The 17819-nt window shown below is 19.6% G+C and overlaps 7 protein-coding genes across 7 annotated transcripts; 4 read left to right on the top strand and 3 right to left on the bottom strand.

Moving 5' to 3' along the window:
• Positions 1–1762: 1762 nt before the first annotated feature.
• On the top strand, positions 1763–4480 carry SRAE_X000178900 (Peroxidasin-like protein; the record flags this gene model as incomplete). Its single annotated transcript, XM_024652941.1, has 7 exons — positions 1763–1808; positions 1860–2039; positions 2198–2403; positions 2510–2628; positions 2680–2726; positions 2945–4241; positions 4285–4480. The coding sequence occupies 7 exons, from the start codon at positions 1763–1765 to the stop codon at positions 4478–4480; spliced, it is 2091 nt and encodes a 696-aa protein (XP_024499259.1).
• A 2197-nt stretch (positions 4481–6677) lies between these two features.
• On the top strand, positions 6678–7466 carry SRAE_X000178800 (Hypothetical protein; the record flags this gene model as incomplete). Its single annotated transcript, XM_024652930.1, has 1 exon — positions 6678–7466. One exon carries the CDS (start codon positions 6678–6680, stop codon positions 7464–7466), a length of 789 nt encoding a protein of 262 aa, XP_024499258.1.
• A 287-nt stretch (positions 7467–7753) lies between these two features.
• On the bottom strand, positions 7754–9789 carry SRAE_X000178700 (von Willebrand factor, type A domain-containing protein; the record flags this gene model as incomplete). Its single annotated transcript, XM_024652919.1, has 5 exons — positions 7754–8284; positions 8340–8656; positions 8700–8828; positions 8904–8999; positions 9189–9789. The coding sequence occupies 5 exons, from the start codon at positions 9787–9789 to the stop codon at positions 7754–7756; spliced, it is 1674 nt and encodes a 557-aa protein (XP_024499257.1).
• A 250-nt stretch (positions 9790–10039) lies between these two features.
• SRAE_X000178600 (Hypothetical protein) lies at positions 10040–10534 on the bottom strand (the record flags this gene model as incomplete). The annotated part of the gene is made up of 1 exon (XM_024652906.1): positions 10040–10534. One exon carries the CDS (start codon positions 10532–10534, stop codon positions 10040–10042), a length of 495 nt encoding a protein of 164 aa, XP_024499256.1.
• A 1304-nt stretch (positions 10535–11838) lies between these two features.
• On the top strand, positions 11839–12843 carry SRAE_X000178500 (Lactate/malate dehydrogenase, N-terminal domain and L-lactate/malate dehydrogenase family and L-lactate dehydrogenase family and Lactate dehydrogenase/glycoside hydrolase, family 4, C-terminal domain and NAD(P)-binding domain and Lactate/malate dehydrogenase, C-terminal domain-containing protein; the record flags this gene model as incomplete). The annotated part of the gene is made up of 1 exon (XM_024652895.1): positions 11839–12843. The coding sequence occupies one exon, from the start codon at positions 11839–11841 to the stop codon at positions 12841–12843; it is 1005 nt and encodes a 334-aa protein (XP_024499255.1).
• A 1409-nt stretch (positions 12844–14252) lies between these two features.
• Positions 14253–14615, top strand: SRAE_X000178400 (Hypothetical protein; the record flags this gene model as incomplete). Its single annotated transcript, XM_024652884.1, has 2 exons — positions 14253–14261; positions 14313–14615. The coding sequence occupies 2 exons, from the start codon at positions 14253–14255 to the stop codon at positions 14613–14615; spliced, it is 312 nt and encodes a 103-aa protein (XP_024499254.1).
• A 761-nt stretch (positions 14616–15376) lies between these two features.
• SRAE_X000178300 (Hypothetical protein) lies at positions 15377–15711 on the bottom strand (the record flags this gene model as incomplete). The annotated part of the gene is made up of 2 exons (XM_024652873.1): positions 15377–15607; positions 15649–15711. 2 exons carry the CDS (start codon positions 15709–15711, stop codon positions 15377–15379), a joined length of 294 nt encoding a protein of 97 aa, XP_024499253.1.
• Positions 15712–17819: the final 2108 nt, after the last annotated feature.

Below are 17819 nucleotides of genomic sequence, written 5' to 3'. Positions count from 1 at the left end.
TTATTTTTAATATCTATCTATTTACCATATAAATTTATTTCATTATTTTTTCATTTTATTAATACTTTCTATATATTACATATAATATATTTTGATATTTGTAATATTATTTTATTATTCAAATTTTGTCCATATTTTTTAATCAAAAAGTAAATGATATTATTTAAAAATTTATATTATAAATATTGTTAATACACTAGCATAACCTTATAATTATCTAAAATTTTAGATGAAGGTTTTTTTTTGACATTTTTTATATAACAATTAACTGAGACTACTTAAAATATTATGAGATAATTTAGTTTATTTAAAGAATATTGAACGTTACTATGATTGGTAGCCTTGATCATATTTAAAAAGAATGATTAAAAATTAATAAAGGTATGAAAAGGTTGTCATTATATTTAAGCATTGATATAGTCAAACTTATATATATTTATTTTTCTATGAGGTAACATGTTCATTTTCTAAGGTATTATTTTAATTATTTTATAATTGATTATTTTTATTTAATATTGTAGCTAAAAATTAAAAAAAAAAATCATAAAACAAGCTTTTGTATTATTTATACCACCATGTGTTGTCAAAAAAATATTTCATAGATACAATTTACTATTATAAAATATATTTAATATTATAAAAAAAAAGTATTAATTTAAATAAAAAGTAAAACTTTATTATTTGTAAATTATATTTATTATCTTATTGTTACAAATTTTTCATTCATACTTTTGTAAAATATATATTACCTTTTTAACCTTCTTTTTTATATTTCACAGTCAATTATATAATATATAATGTTAACATTTTAATTCATTGAATATAAATACTTTTTTTTTAAAAATTATTTTGACATTTCTTAAAAATTACGTTTTTTTTTGATTGACTTTATTGTTTATGGAATAAAACGTTTTAGAGAAAAAAAAAATTTCAAAAAATAGATAATACTTAAATTTGTTGATTTCAGTTACCTATCCACCTATTTTCAATTTCATTTTTATATTTAGTTTCACATTTTTATAAAATATTTTAACAATCATAGTATTTTTAGATTTAAAAGACATTATATAAGTAAATGATAAGAAACTACAATATATAAAGAATTATTTAATTATCATATACTTCTACTTGACAAAATAATAAATTGCATTCATTTAAAACTACGCAATTTTTCTATTTGGCATTAAAATTTTAAAGTCAAATACCATAGTACAGTACTTTCATTCATTAATATGAATGACGTAAAAATTTTATATTTTAAAATTTCTTGTCTTTGACTTTTTGTCTGTCATGATACATTTTAATTTACTTAGATATCTTTTAAAATTTTTACTTAATATATAGAAAATTTACTATTTTAATTGCACTTATAATAAAGAGAAATCTTTTTTTTTATATAACATAATTTTTTTAACATTATATTTTAATATTAAAGTGTAATAAAATTTGATAAACTAATATTATAAAGTACCATAATATATTCTATTTCATTTATTTTAATTTATCAACTCTACAATTTTATATTATTTTTTTTTAACAATTTCATAACATATATTTATAATATATTTATTATAGATCTATTTTAAACAGATATTTTTATTTTAAAGGATACTAAAAGAAATTTATTTAGATAATAAAATAGTATATTTTAAATTGTATTGCCGTGGAAATTAAAAATAAAGGAAACAATTATAATATTAACAATAAGTGTTTATATAATTAAAACTTTTTTTTTATAATACAAATACTTTCTGATTAAAGGATGAAAAACATCTCACAATTTATTTTTCTAGTCCTTCTGTTTTTAGGTATTAATTTGTTTTGTTTCTTTTTATTATAAATTATTTATTATATTTTAGACAAGACAATATCTCAACTTTCACCACCAATAACGACAAATTTTAAGTGCCTTAAAAATGGTTGTTGTGATCAACATGAATGGTGTCGATTTTGGGCATCAATTGGTGAATGTCAAAGTAATTCAGAATGGATGACTACAAGTTGTCAATTAGCTTGTGATACATGTAAAGCATTCAGAGGTATATTTATTAAATATATATATTTTTTATAATATTATTATTTTTAACATAAAATTTATTATATATCTTCTATCAAAAATAATGAGGATTTTTACTAGAATATTACTTTATTATTATTATTATTATATAATATATTATAAATAATTATTATTTTATAGGTAATGATAAAAATTCAAATAAGCAATCCGAGGGAAATGTACCTAGAGATGGAGGTAGTTGTAATTTTATAAAAGAAAATCCATCTAATGCTGTAGAAGATCTTAAAAAAAGTGGATTAATAAATCCTGTTGAAGATATATCATCAAGAGTCATATTATCAATTGATGATATAACACGTTCAGTTCCTACAGGTTGTGTTCCACAAGTAAGTTTATATTTTTTTGTTTTAAATTTAAAAATATAATAAATCATTATCAAGAGTATAAAAAAAGGTTATTTTTTATTGTTCTTATCAAAATAAATATTTTTAGATAGCATCAGCGGATTGTCGAAAAGCACTTTGTTATCATCTATCATATCGTACTTTTGATGGAACCTGTAATAATTTACAAAATCCATTAAAAGGTGCTGCTTTTAAACAATACTTAAGGTATTTTTTTTTTATTATTATTGTTAAATAATATTAAATTAAACATTTTAGGCTCCTTCCACCGGCATATGATGAAGGAAGTATGGGTGAACCGGTTGGTAAGTATTATTTAACAAATATATCTTAATTAATACTAATACGAATGTGTAATCTTTTATAAAAACGACATTTTTTTAAAAAAGTACATTTAATAATATAAAACATCATTATTATTTATAAGAAAAAAAAATGTGTATTTATTATAGATTATAATTTTTAAGAAATAACAAAAAAAAAAAAGATTAAATATTTACATTAACTAGTAATTTTTTTATAGATTCTATTGTAACAAAAAGACCTAGTGCACGTGAAGCATGTAGACTTTTATTGTCATCAGGTCAAGTTGTTAGCCATGATTCAATTAATACTTTGATAATGCAATTTGGACAATTTTTATCTCATGATATGTCAAAAACAACATTACAACCTACAACACAATGTAAAACATGTAGTCCTGTACCATCAAAATGTATTCCAATAAAAATATCACCAAAAGATACTAATGAAATATTTAAGAAAAAAGAATGTCTAAAAATGTCAAGATCAGCACCTGTTTGTGGTACTGGGCAAACAACTCCAAGACAACAATTAAATGAAAATACTGGTTTTATTGATGGGTCAGCAATTTATGGATCTTCATCGAAAGATTTACACAAATTTAGGGAAGGTAGGACTGGATTTCTTAAAATGACAGCATTTAATAATAAAATGTTTCTACCATTTGATACATCAAAATGTGTATCAAAACAAAATTGTGTTGCATCATTTGTTACTGGGGATATTAGGGGAAATCTTTTTATTGGTCTTGCTTCAATTCATATATTATTTGCAAGAGAACATAATAGAATTGCACGATCATTACAATCATTAAATCCTTCCTGGTCAGGTGATAGAATATTTCAAGAAGCAAGAAAAATTAATGGTGGTATTCTTCAACATATTGTTTATACACAATATTTACCAAAATTATTAGGAACATCATTAGAAAATGTTGTTGGTAAATATAATGGTTATGATTCTAATGTTGATCCAACAATATCTAATGTTTTTGTAACAGCTGGATTTAGATTTGGCCATGGTATGATACAAGAAATATTTAAAAGAGTTGATGAAAGTGGAAAAAGTATACCAGATGGTTCATTTGCCTTTTCTGATGGAGTTTTTAAATCAGCTAAATTACTTTTTGAAGGTGGTATTGATCCAGTTATTAGAGGATTAATGTTACAACAAGTTAAACGACCACATAGAATGACACCAGCAATTACTGAAAAAATGTTTGGAAGTACTGATCTTGGTGCTGTTAATATTAATAGAGGACGTGAACATGGAATGCCTGGTTACAATGCATGGAGAGAATTTTGTGGAAGTACAAGAGCAAAAACATTTGAAGAATTTAGTGATCATATACTAGATAAAAATGTTCGTGGTGGTTTAGCAAAAGCTTATAAATCACCTGATGATGTTGATCTATATGTTGGAGCAATGCTTGAAGATCCTGTTGTTGGTGGTTTGGTTGGATCAACATTATCATGTATAATTGGTAATCAATTTAAACGTTCTAGAGATGGTGATAGGTAAGATATAAATATTTTTTTTAAATATATAATTTTTTTTAAGATTTTATTATGAAAATCCTGGTATATTTACAAGTGAACAGCTTAACGAAATTAAAAAAGTAACATTTGCAAAAGTTATATGCGATAATAGTGATGGTTTTCAATTGGTTTCGGAAGATGCCTTTTTAGTTCCAAAGAATGGAATGACACCATGTTCTAAATTTCCTTCTTTGGATTTAACTAAATGGAAGGATTAAAAAATTAACTTTTTACATTACAATAGGTATACTTTTTCGTCTTATGCTAATTAATGTTTAAATTTTTCAAAATTATTATTAGGCAGGTAATTGCGCAAACAAAAAAAAAACATTTTAATAAGAAAAAAACGGTCACGAAGAATATACCAAGTTAAGAATAGAATTTTTTTTAATCAACATTATTATCTATATATATGAGAGAAGGTGAATAATCTCAAATAACTAATATAAAAATGATATATATTTTAACGAAAATCTTAGATATACTTGTAATAATAATAAAAATCAAATATTTTTTTGGTAAAATACTACAAAATATAATATAAATTTTGAATAATTTTTATTATTAACATGAAATTGCTTTTCTTTTTATTTGCTGTAATGAAGTTTTTTTGTACATATTATGAATAAATTTTTAAATAATATTTTGATTTTTTTATTAAAAAGAATTTATTTAGTTACAGAAATATTGTATTTATACTATTGAAATTATACCGTGACGATAAAATGATGTCTAAATAATCGTTTCATTTTTCTAAAGGAAAAATAATATACATAGGGTCATTTTTAAAAAGTGATAACGGGTTATATTAGTTTATTTATAATAATATATGATACCGTTTCTTATATTATATAAATATTTAAATTAATTATGTTTCATTAATCACAAGTATTTATGTCAAAATAAATCTAATTGCTAAAAAAAATTTAAATATAACAAATCTAATAACATTTTCTTTTAAACTTTAACATTGGATACGATAAATTTTTATAAAAAAAAAAGATATTTTGAATGAACAAATATTGTAACACTTAATTTTTATTTTGTAAAAAATTTTTTTAAATTCAAATATAATTTGACATATGATTTTGTTGAAATAATAAAAATTTTATTTATATGACAATTTTTAAAATAAAAAAATACTAACTACATAGCAATTAATGAACCAAAAGAAAATTTTTTTTATTGTTACTTGTTGTTGTTTATCATAATAAAGCTTTATATAGTTGTTTTTGCTTCTATTTAATAAAATATTATTAAATTAGTTATGGCAAAAAAAAAGAAAATTTAAAAGTAGTTTTTTATTTTTTTTTCCTAATTTGTTAGTTATACAAAAATTTAATGTGATTAATTATAATAAACAATATTTTTCATTGTAAACTTAAGTAAAATTTTTGAAACTTTACTTTAATCAAACTTTTTAATACCTGTATCTTTAAATTATAAAATATACTCGATAACTTGATTTTAAGATATTAAAAATATTTTTTTGTTTTAATTTTGTAAATAAAAATCAATTATCAAAACATACCTAATTAAAAGTTTTAAAATTATTTGGGAATAGTTTTAAAGTAAAAAAACTATTATTGAGGAAATATGAATAAATCTTTTAATTAATAATATTTTAAGATTTAAAAAAATAAACTATTTTCAACAATATCATTCCATTTTTATTTTATTTTTCATCAATCTTTTTTAAAAAAAATCTAATAAGTTTCAAATAATTAATAATGTTGTTAAAAAAAATACAAAATTTTGCATGTTGTATAACAAATATATATTAAAAATTTTTTTAAACTTACTTTATACAAAATTTCATTTTACTTTTTACACAATAATGAATAATTATCAAAAAGTTTAGTAGACAAATATTACTCAATAATATTCGTATTTAAAAAATATGATTCAAAAAAAGAATTGTTAATTATTATTAAATCTTTAATGTTAATATTTTTAGATTTAACCTTTTTAAAAAAGTAAACTTTTACAACAATAATTGTTAAATTAATAGTATTCTTCTATCAAAATTGATTTAATTATAACAATAAAAAAAAACAATATCAAGTTAATTTATCAAATAGTTATATATACATTATAATATGATTGAATATTTTACTACAATGAATGAATTTATTATATTTTATTAAATTTTTTTTTAAAAAAAGTATAAAAAATATTCAATTTGAGGTATATATTAATTTATAATGAGTAATATATTATTATATATTTTTTGTTATAAAAAAACCTTAGTCATTGCTAATTATTGTATAGATAAAAGTAACAATCATATTATATATAAATATATATAATTGTTATTAGGATAACTTTTAAATTTATTTACCTTTAATGTGTAAATTTATTTATCATAATACATGTTAAATTACATACCTATTGTCTAATAATATTACGAGGAATATGGAAGTTCTTTCAGATATTAAATTAAATGCTATCAAAAATGCTACTTTTTTTCAAAATGAAACAAAAACTATTACAATTCCATTGTGGCTTCAAAATTTACCTGAAAAATTATTAAATTTATCATCTCAAACTGAAATAATTAGAGATGAAATTAATGCTAATGTTGGTAAAAAAGATAGTCCAATTTATTTGTTAACATTTATTTTATCACTTTTAACAATTATCATTCTTCTTTCTTTATTACTATTTTTTTGTTTTTGGCTATGTTTTAGGAAATTTATATCATTAAGAAAATATAAAATAAAGAAATCAAAAAGATTGGATTATAGAGATGATCAAATGAAAAATGTTACAAATATTAATGTTCATACAAATTCAAAAAAAGATTTTGAAACTTTAAGTAATAAAGAAGTGGGAACAAAAGTTGAAAAAGAATTTGAAGAAAAAATATATTTTGATAGATTTGAAAAACCTCCACGTGGTGGAATACATACAAGAGTACCATCTGATAACTATTTTCCTGAAAAAAATTATGGAAGATGTTCACAATTAGAAAAAAATGATAATAAAATTGAAGAATATGGTCTTGATAGATTTGAAAAAAAGCGAACATACTCTTCATCACTTGATAAAAAAAATTCTAATAAAATTGTTAAAGAATTATATTGCCCTATTTCACTAATGGATGATGATTATCGTTCAAGAATTGACAAAAAAAAGAAAATGAATTACTGTTTGGAAAATGATATTATAGAAACACAATCATATGACATTGGAAGGTGTTAAAAGTACTAGAAAATATATCTAACTTCCGTAATTTAACAAAAAAAAATAATTATCATTAAAATTAATGTATATTTTAATATCTTTTATCATTATTAAATTTTTTTATCTTTCAATTTTCGATTACTATAATATTATTTTTAATAATATATAAAAATATTTATCTTTTAAATAAATATATATATATTAATATAAAAAAGTATGTTATTTTATTTTTTTGTAAAAAATTTATTTATTGAAAGACAAAAGTAAAATACATTTTCTATAAATTATTTTTGCTTATTAAAAATTTATTTTTCATTAAAAAGTGTAAATTTTTTATAAATATATTTTGTCAAATCGTCACTATCTTTAAGTGACATTAATTTTCCACCAACTTTAACAAGTCCAATAAACATATCATCTAAGTATGATTTCGAAATAATTGCAACCATGAAAATTGAATACTCTCTTAACAATGACTGATATTCCCAATCTATTGTATCCTTTGTATGACCATCACTAAGTAATATTAAAAATTGTAATCTTTCATGTAATATATTTTTATCATCACTATGACTATTATCTAATATTTCTATAGATTTTTGTCCTAACAAATAACCATTAGCAAAATTTAGTGCTTTCCCAAGATTTGTAACTCCACCATTTCTATTTAATTTATTAATGCCAATTTTTAATTTTTTAAATGAGTTATATCTTTCAAATGGTATATTAAGATGAGGTTTACGATTAAATGTAATAACACCAATTCTTGATGATTGTGGAATTTGAGATGTTGAATTTTCAAGAAAGTCAAGAAATTTATTAATAAATAATTTATACTAGAAAAAAATTATATATATATATATATATATATATACTTTTTTTTAAAATTACCTCATCAAAAATAATATTTGATATACTATTACTATCGTCAACAAGGAATAAAATATCAAATGTTTTGTTAAAATCAAATTCTTTTTCTATCTTATCTTTTTTATCAATGTATTTTGTTTCATCTTTTAATATAATACTATTACTTGATTCATTTTTTAAAAGTTTGTTTTCATCAACAATATTACTATTTATATTATTATGTTCATTTAACTTATTATTAAAATTTTCATTTATATATGATATAGTATTATTTAAATCACTTTTGCTTGGTGGTACCACATTGTATACCTTAGACATTTTTCTATGATATTCCTTTTCTAAAATATATTTATTTTACGAAAAAAAAAATATTGTACTTACGAATTTGCTTTACATTACTATTATTTATAATAATAATTGATAAGAGTATCAACAATAATCCACCAACACAGCCTAGAATTGTTATTGTAGCTTTTGTTGATAATCCCAATTGTAAAGTTGTTGAATAATCTGTAAAAGTAAATTTTTTATATTTTAAAATTTCAAAAAAAAAAATATATTTATAGTAATAATAATAATATTTACAATTATCACAAATTTCATTGAATGCAATAGTTTCTTTTAAATTAAATCTCTGACATTGTTTAATATTCCAATGAAGATAAGACCACCACCTTAGATCTACATAATTATTGGCAAATAGTGATTTAGAAAATTGAGATAATGATGATAACATATTTGTTATGAATAAAATTACAACGTTAAAAATATTAAAATTATATACACTAAAAAACTATGGAAACATAAAAGCTAACAAAATATTTTCTTTTCTTTTTTTTTTGTAAATATTAACAACAAAAAATTACATACCATAGAAATGAGATATTTGTGTAAAATTATTAATACCATTTAATAAATAATTTTCTAATTCAACCAAATTTTTTGTTTCATTGGCACGATAATGTATAGTTAATGATGAAAATGTATATTGTGATACCTTAATTTGATTATTCATTTTACCAATAGTTATTTGAAAGACAAAAATTGGTCCATTAGGATGAAATAAATTTTCATTTATTTTTGATTCAACTAATTGATCTGTTACATAAAAAATTAATAATATTACATTATAGGCAGGTGATTGACGATATAAATTTACTGATGTTGAAAAAGTTTCTTTTACAATTTCATTAACTGATGGTAATAAAGGTGGAAATAATAATAATGATGTCTCATTACTATTATCATCTTCTAATATTTTTAATGTTTCAAAAAAATTTATAATATTTTGAGATGTTTGTACAGAATTTAGATGTATATCATTAAAAAGTGTTGGAGTGAAACGGGATACAGCAATTTTTGAATGATAATCACCAATATCTAATGCTTTTATTATTGTTAATATAAAATTGATAACATCATTTTTATTTTTTTTAACATTATTTTGAGATAAATATGTATAACTATTCATGTCATCAAAAATAATATGAATATTTAGAGAAGGTAATTTAATAATTTGTGAAGAATATATTTTAAATATTATAATTAGTATTATTTTAATTATAAAAATATTCATATTTATATAGATTAATAAAAAAAAAATTAATTTTACAAGAAAATGAAAATATATTTAAGAATTTATTTATACATTAACTTTAAAGTAATCACAAATAATAATCGTTGCTATGATGAATATTAAATTTTATAAATACATTATCATTTTAAATAATCGTTGCTTCTTCTAAGTTTTTTTGAAATCTTATTGTATTATTTATAATTGTTTCTGGATAATTGTGAACTTGATTAAAATTATAAGAAATTGGTTTAGGAGTATTTTTTTCTAATTGTTGAAGAACTTTTTGATAAATTGCATATGCTCTAGGTGGCATTACAATTTTATTTATTACACTTGAAGTTACTTTTTCAAAAGGTATAGTATTTTTTATATCATCTATTGTTTTTGTAGAAATATCAAGTGGAGTTGGTGTTGTTGATGTTTTTAAAATAAATGAAATATTCAAAGGAGAAGTAGGTAAACTAGTTGTTGTTATATTATTATCTATTTTAATGTTTGTTTCTTTTTCTAAAAAATTTGTTAAATTCATATGTTTATTAATATCATTTTTATCATAATCTTCAGGATTTTCATCAGAAAAAAAATTTTTTGCATTTTCTAATATATTACTTATAGCATCTGTGGATTTTTTGACTCTCATAAGTAAATATAACTTTCTATTTAAATAATATTTGTCATTATTTTGAAATGTTGAATGACAAATAAATAATATTAGTATAATTATTTTAAAAGAAAAAGTATACCTAGAGCACATTTTTTTAATATATGTGAAAATTATTAATATCATGAAATATTTGATAATATTATATATGGATTGTTTTTATATACATCCAATGGATTAAAATTTTATTTATTAAATAATTTTTTTTTATCTGTAATTAAAATATTTCAATGAACAAAGATTAAAAAAAGTATAAAATAATAATGTTGATGATTTAATAAAAAAAACTTTTTCTTTTATTTTATATTTTAATTAAAAGATATATAAGCATAAAATAAAGAATGTATAAAGAAATGTAAATTGTTTAAAAAATTTTGCCATATATTTTATTGATATACTTTAAACTTTATCTTAATTTTTTTTTTGGAAATTTGCTCATTGTAAAATTTACACACATAAAGAACCAACAATTTTTAGACATTTCTTCATATCTTTTTATTTGGTAAATATTTTTGTTAAATTTATTTTAATACATATGCGAATTGGTAATGTTTGGTGAAATTTCAAAGTCATCTAACATTTTTTTTTGTAAATGAATATAAAGAATACTTTATTTAATAAATGTATTTATAGATTTATCATTTTACTTTAAATCTTTTAACTAATTGTAATATATTACTTTAAATTATTGATAATTTTTATCGTTGTTAAGCGTAACGGCAATTTTATTTCATTTTTAAAAAATTTTCTTACACTATGTAAATTTAATACATTTTATCAATTAGATAACATATTTTAACTAGTTTTTCATACTTATGATAAAGATTTGATATAAGCTATATTGGCTTTTCTTTAGAACGTGCATATTGACAATTTTTTATATAAATATAGTAGATGTTATGTTTTAAAAGAAAATGAAAAGCTTGGAAGTATGGGTACTAAAATTTAAAAGTACACATATCGATAATACTTTTCTATGACTATTTTAAAATATATAAATAATATAAACTTTACCATAGCGACATAAAATCAGAAAAAAATGTCATTGAATTTATATTATAAGCAAAATTTATTAAAAAAAAATCTTTTATATATTAGTGATATATAAAATAATATTTAAGATGAGTTATATGTATATTATTTAATTTATTTTTACTTTTGACTAAAATATTTATTAAAACATTTCATTTATAATTTTTTATAATATATAATTAAATTTGTCATGTTAAAAGACGCTTTTAACTTTATTATTTTATAATAAAATAAATTAATTTTAGAAAAGTATGTCTGAAGCAAGTTTAGAAAGACTTTTTCATGAAATTGTACCATCAAAAGATACTCCACATGCTAAAGTATCAATTATCGGAGTTGGACAAGTTGGTATGGCATGTGCATATTCCATTCTTCAACAAAACATTGCTTCAGAAATAGCATTAGTTGATGTTGTAGCTGATAAACTTCAAGGTGAAATGATGGATCTTCAACATGGACTTGCATTTACAAAACCATGTACTATTAAAGCAGGAACTGATTATAGTATAACTGCTGGTTCTAAAATATGTGTTGTTACAGCTGGATGTAGACAACGTGAAGGAGAAACTAGATTATCACTTGTTCAAAGAAATGTTGAAATTTTTAAAGGAATTATTCCTAAGATAGTCAAATATTCACCAGACACCCTTATTATGGTTGTCTCAAATCCAGTTGATATTTTAACATATGTAACATGGAAAATTTCTGGTCTTCCAAAAGAAAAAGTTTTTGGATCAGGAACTAATCTTGATTCTGCTCGTTTCCGTTTTTTGTTATCTGAAAAATTGAATATTGCAACATCAAGTTGCCATGGATGGATTATTGGAGAACATGGAGATTCTAGTGTTGCCGTTTGGTCTGGTGTTAATGTTGCTGGTGTTCAATTGAATGCTGTTGCAGCTAATTCTAATGAACCAGCTCACGTTGAAAAATGGGAAAAGGACATTCATACTCAAGTAATACAATCTGCTTATGAAATAATCAAATTAAAAGGATATACATCATGGGCTATTGGTCTCTCTGTTGCTAATATTGTCAATGGAATTATGAAGAATAGTAGAAATCTTTATGCACTTTCTACTAATGTTAATGGACTTCATGGTATTTCTGATGATGTTTACCTTTCATTACCTGTTGTCTTAGGTGCTAATGGAGTTACTCATATTGTTAAACAAACTTTAAATGATAAAGAAGTACAAAAGTTACAAGCTTCTGCAAGTCAACTTTTAAGTGTTCAAAGAGAAATAACATTTTAATCTCTTTTTTTTCAATTAAACATTAAATAAAAAATATTTAGTTTAAATTTTTATTTTAACATGGAGTATTTTAAGTAACATTTTTTATGATAAAATTGGATTTAAAAAAGTAAACTTAGCAAATAATTCTAAATGAATAAAAAAATTAAAAATTATTATATTTTTAAGATTAGTAAATACTCTTGCTTTTTTTTATAATCTTAAACGACCATTAAGTGTTTTTAATTTGTCAAAAATAATATAAAAAATTCAAATTGAAATAATGTTAAGGGGCAGAAGAAGCATTTTAAATAACCAATTTAAATTAATTTTCTCTACAATAATTAAAAAAAAAGATAAAACTTTTAACGCTGGGGTTTTTGAATTTTTTTTAATAATTAATAATTTTATATTATTTTAATAATAAATTTCCTACTACAACAATTTTGATAAATTAATAATAAAATTTTATTGAGAACTAAAGTTTAAAACATAATTTTATTGATAATTGTATAGGTCTGATATTTGATTATATTAAATAGAATTAGCCACCGTAAAAGGTGTTTATTCTTTTTTATTTTTTTAAATAAATTTATAAAACTTATTTATATATAATATTTTAAAATATTTTTTTTTTAATTTTATCGGATAAATATCTTATATATTTTGAAGTTTTATTAAAATAAACTTTTTTACTATTAATTTTAATAAATTGTTTTTATTAAAATGACAAATTTAAAATAATTTAATATGGTTAAAATAAATATTTCATTTAAATTTTTAAATCTATTTATACTTTTTAGTTACAAATTATTAAATTTACAATTTAATTTAAAAAAAGATTTATATTTAAAGTTCAAAGAAACTTTTATGTTACTATGTGTAGGATGGTTTTTAGTTTAAATAGATTAAAGATTTAAAAATATGTTCAATCTCAATTACTATCAATTATAGTTAAACTCTTTTTGTTTATAAGCTTACAGCTATTTATTTAAAAGTTTCTTTTAAAAAAAGCGAAATATTTTAAAATTTTATAATTTATGGTGATATGAATACGGTACGTAATTAATATAATTTTATCACATTACGATAATATTTACTTTATCCATTAATAATATAATTTTAAGCCTATTAATTTTTTAAGAGTATGTGATACTCAAAACTAATATATAAGGCACACTTTTCTTAGTTATCGCAAATTTTTGCAAAATGATGCAAAAAAATCTTGTTATTTAATCGGAAAGATCTTTCCTATTTTATTTTTCTTATAAAATAATGTAAAAGATTTAATATTTACTAATATTTATTATATTGTTTTATTTATCTTATAATTTTTATATTTTTTAGAAAAAAAAACAATTTTTTTTTACAACATGAATTCTTATATTAATATTTTATATTTGTTTTCATTAATTCTTATTTCACTTCATATGAAAATGGTAATATTTAAATTTTTATAATTTTAAAATATAATTTTATGTTAATTTAAGGTTGTGAATGGTAACGAAATGGAAGATTTTGAAGAGATTAAAAGAATACCTGTAATGGGATTTGCCAAACGTTACCCATATAGAACATTTGCTTTTGCTAAAAGAGGATATGGATCAAGATTTGCTTTTGCTAAAAGATCAACTGATGATATGGTAGATAATGATGAATTAAATGAAAATAATTTAACTGAACCAGAAAGTAAAAGAAGTTATCCTAATAGATTTGCTTTTGCAAAAAGAGGCTACAACAGTAGATTTGCTTTTGCTAAAAAAAGTTATCCTAGAACATTTGCGTTTGCTTAAATGAATGGAACAATAATTTTTCTTAAGAAGCAAAAATAATCTTTTACATTTACAAGAAAAAAATACGTTTACTAAAATTCTCCATACCAGAAAAAAAAATTTCATTTAAAATATAAACCAAATTATGATGATAATAGCCAAAACATTCAATTATACCTTTTTTTGTATCCAACAAAGTTTACGTAACTCCCACATTATTGATTTTAATATGCTGAAATGATTGCAAAAATAGAAGCATTCACAATATGTTGCATATTTAAATAAAATATATTATAATAAAGTTTTTTTTTTTAAAGAGTAATAATAAAAATTTTTTGCCATAAATTTCATTTATGTTTAAACTATATTATTTAAAAGATTGACTTTATACAGTATTTTTACGACAAAAAAATCTTTTGTCATTAAAAGAAATAGAAAATAAAAGAAAACAAAAAAAAATGACTTAAATGTCAAAAAAAATTAATACTTCCGTCTTATTTTTTATTATAAACATTATTTTTTTTTCAAAAGAATAATTGCTCAATAAAGCATAAAAATTCTAAATTTTTTATATCCTATGATTATAAACAATATTTTATGATGTTATATCTAATAAACAAATTATGACATTAAAGAAGAAAATAAATGTTAAAATATTAGTTACAAAAATCGGCAAATAAAATGACGTCAATTCAAGCATGTTATTAATATAATATTGTTATAGTATTCGAGAGACATATATATATGTTAACAAATAATAACTTGTGACATTAAAAAAATATTTAACATTTATGTTGATCGATTCGTATTCTTACAGCTTTATTATTTGATCTTGACCATAACATATCTGGAGTTTCATTAATACTTTGTAAAATTTCAACATTATCTCCAATTAATGGTTCATCAACATTTGGACAACAAATATTATTAAAATGACCAATGCATATAAAAATACTACAAGTTACCAAACAAAACATTGAAATAACCAAAAAATATGTTGTAAAAAATAGAAGCTAAATATTTTAATGTTATATAAAAAATTAGAATAAATTACCTGATACCAACCAATAGTATTTTGTAAATTTGAAAAAAAATTTAAAAAATTTGAAAAATCCATGTTTTAAAAAATTTTAAACTGATGTATAGAAAAAAAAGTATTATTCAATTGTAAAAATTTACCAACACTAAGCATATTTAAATATTTTGGTAGTCTTTTAGAAAAATTTATGAAAGTGCCTAATTCTTGAAGTGAAAGATTGGGTTGTTTATATATCAAGATAACCAAATTAACAAAGAAATATTGATAAAATTGTATTCCCAAATGAGATATTTTATGAAAATTTTATACATAAAGGACTACTTATAATAAATTGTTTTGCATTCTCATTTATGCAATTTATCAATTTCATAATTGATATTTTTTAAAATCACTATAAAAAAAAATATTTAAATTTTTTTATATTTTAAATATTTGTATTATAAAAAATTAACCATTTATACCTGATAATATGATTACAAAATAATATTGTTAATGTAATAACAAAAATATATTACATTTTTTTATATAAATCAAAAATTAATAAATTTGAATAAATAACAAAATATGTAAATATAAAAAATAATAAGAAAAACTTATTAAATTTTTACTTTTCAAATAATGGTAAAAACGAAGCGTTTAACTTATGTTTTGAAATAATTTTCTTCTAAAAATATGATTTTTTTACATAAAGTAAAATCATATAAAATATGTTTTCAAATAAATTAACTTATACTAGTAATGTAATCAAAAAAGTTATATTTATATACAAAGAAACAGTAATATGCCTTAAAATTTAATTTTTACCAACAATTTTAACTTTTCTAAACCTTTAAATGTTATTAACATTTTTAGTTGTAGATAATCTATTTAAATGTTATAATTAAGAAATTCTAAAAATTATTTAAATTATAATTTTTGCATATTACTGATCATTACTATTTACATTTTATATCTTTTAATAATTATCGTAGCATAAAATTTTATTTAAGTAATTTATTTAAAAAAGCTATATATATAAAAATATTTATTTAAAATATTCTTTTCTATTTCAAACATTTATTAAATGAATACTATACATTTTTAATTAAATACAACTAAATTTATAATTTTCTTTTTGTCCTAAAAATTTTAAAAAATTGAATTTTTTTGATTTATTTATTTATGACTACATTTTACTGTATATTAAAATATTCACCGTAACCTTACACATTTAAATAAGTAAACGTTAAAAAAAATATATGAATCATCTTATAAAATAATTATGTCAAAAATTATTAAAATTAAAATTTATTATTAAGTTATCATTTATTTAGACAAAAAAAAGTATTCTTTTTAATTTAAAAAAATTTAGTATTTTTGATTTAAATAACTAAAAAAGGATAAAATCCCTTTTAAAATATAAAATAGACATATAATATCTTTTATCTTATTACAAAGTTTTCTTTGAGATCATATATTAAATAAACTTTTTTCTTTTAAATTTTAGACTTTATCTTTTAATATTAATATAGAAAAGATAAACGTTTTAAGAATTTTAAATTAAACAATTAGTATTTCTTTTCTTCATTAAATGAGTTTATGACATTTTTCTACTATTATGAATTTTTGAAAAATTACTATCACTGTATAAATTATTTTTGTTATTTTTAAATTATAAATAACATATATGAGTTATCTTTTATCTAGATTATTTTTTTTAAATATAAAAGAATTTTAAAAAATGATGATACTCATTTGAATGTTAAATTTAATTTTTATCGTACATTTCTACAAATAAATTATTTTCAATCATAACAATATGTTTATTTAAATATTCTTAAAAAAAAAGTAATTCAATGTTTTTTAAATTTTTGTTACTTTAAAGTACATCAAAAGTACTCATTGGTCTTTATGATCTATTATTTGTTGTATAGTTAACTAAAAAATACTATAGAATAATAATTTTAAATTATTTGGTTAATTTAATATATTTAAAAATAAAAGTGTTTAACAATACATTAATATATTTTTTTCTTTCCTTTTAAAAATATAAAAAAGCGTGATTAATTCATAATGTACTATTTTAGATCATATACGTAAATATTCACATAAAATTAAAGTATAAATCTATTGTTTTTAAGTTTTTTTTTTTTAGTTTTACTACTTTTTTTTTGTTTGTATGCTGTTTTACTTTTTACAATTTAAAA

This window comes from Strongyloides ratti, scaffold srae_chrx_scaffold0000002 (assembly GCF_001040885.1).
Source record: "Strongyloides ratti genome assembly S_ratti_ED321, scaffold srae_chrx_scaffold0000002".
Classification (NCBI taxonomy): Eukaryota; Metazoa; Nematoda; class Chromadorea; order Rhabditida; family Strongyloididae; genus Strongyloides; species Strongyloides ratti.
The sequence above is the reverse complement of the archived record's forward strand: the minus strand, read 5'-3'. Positions and strand labels throughout refer to the sequence as shown.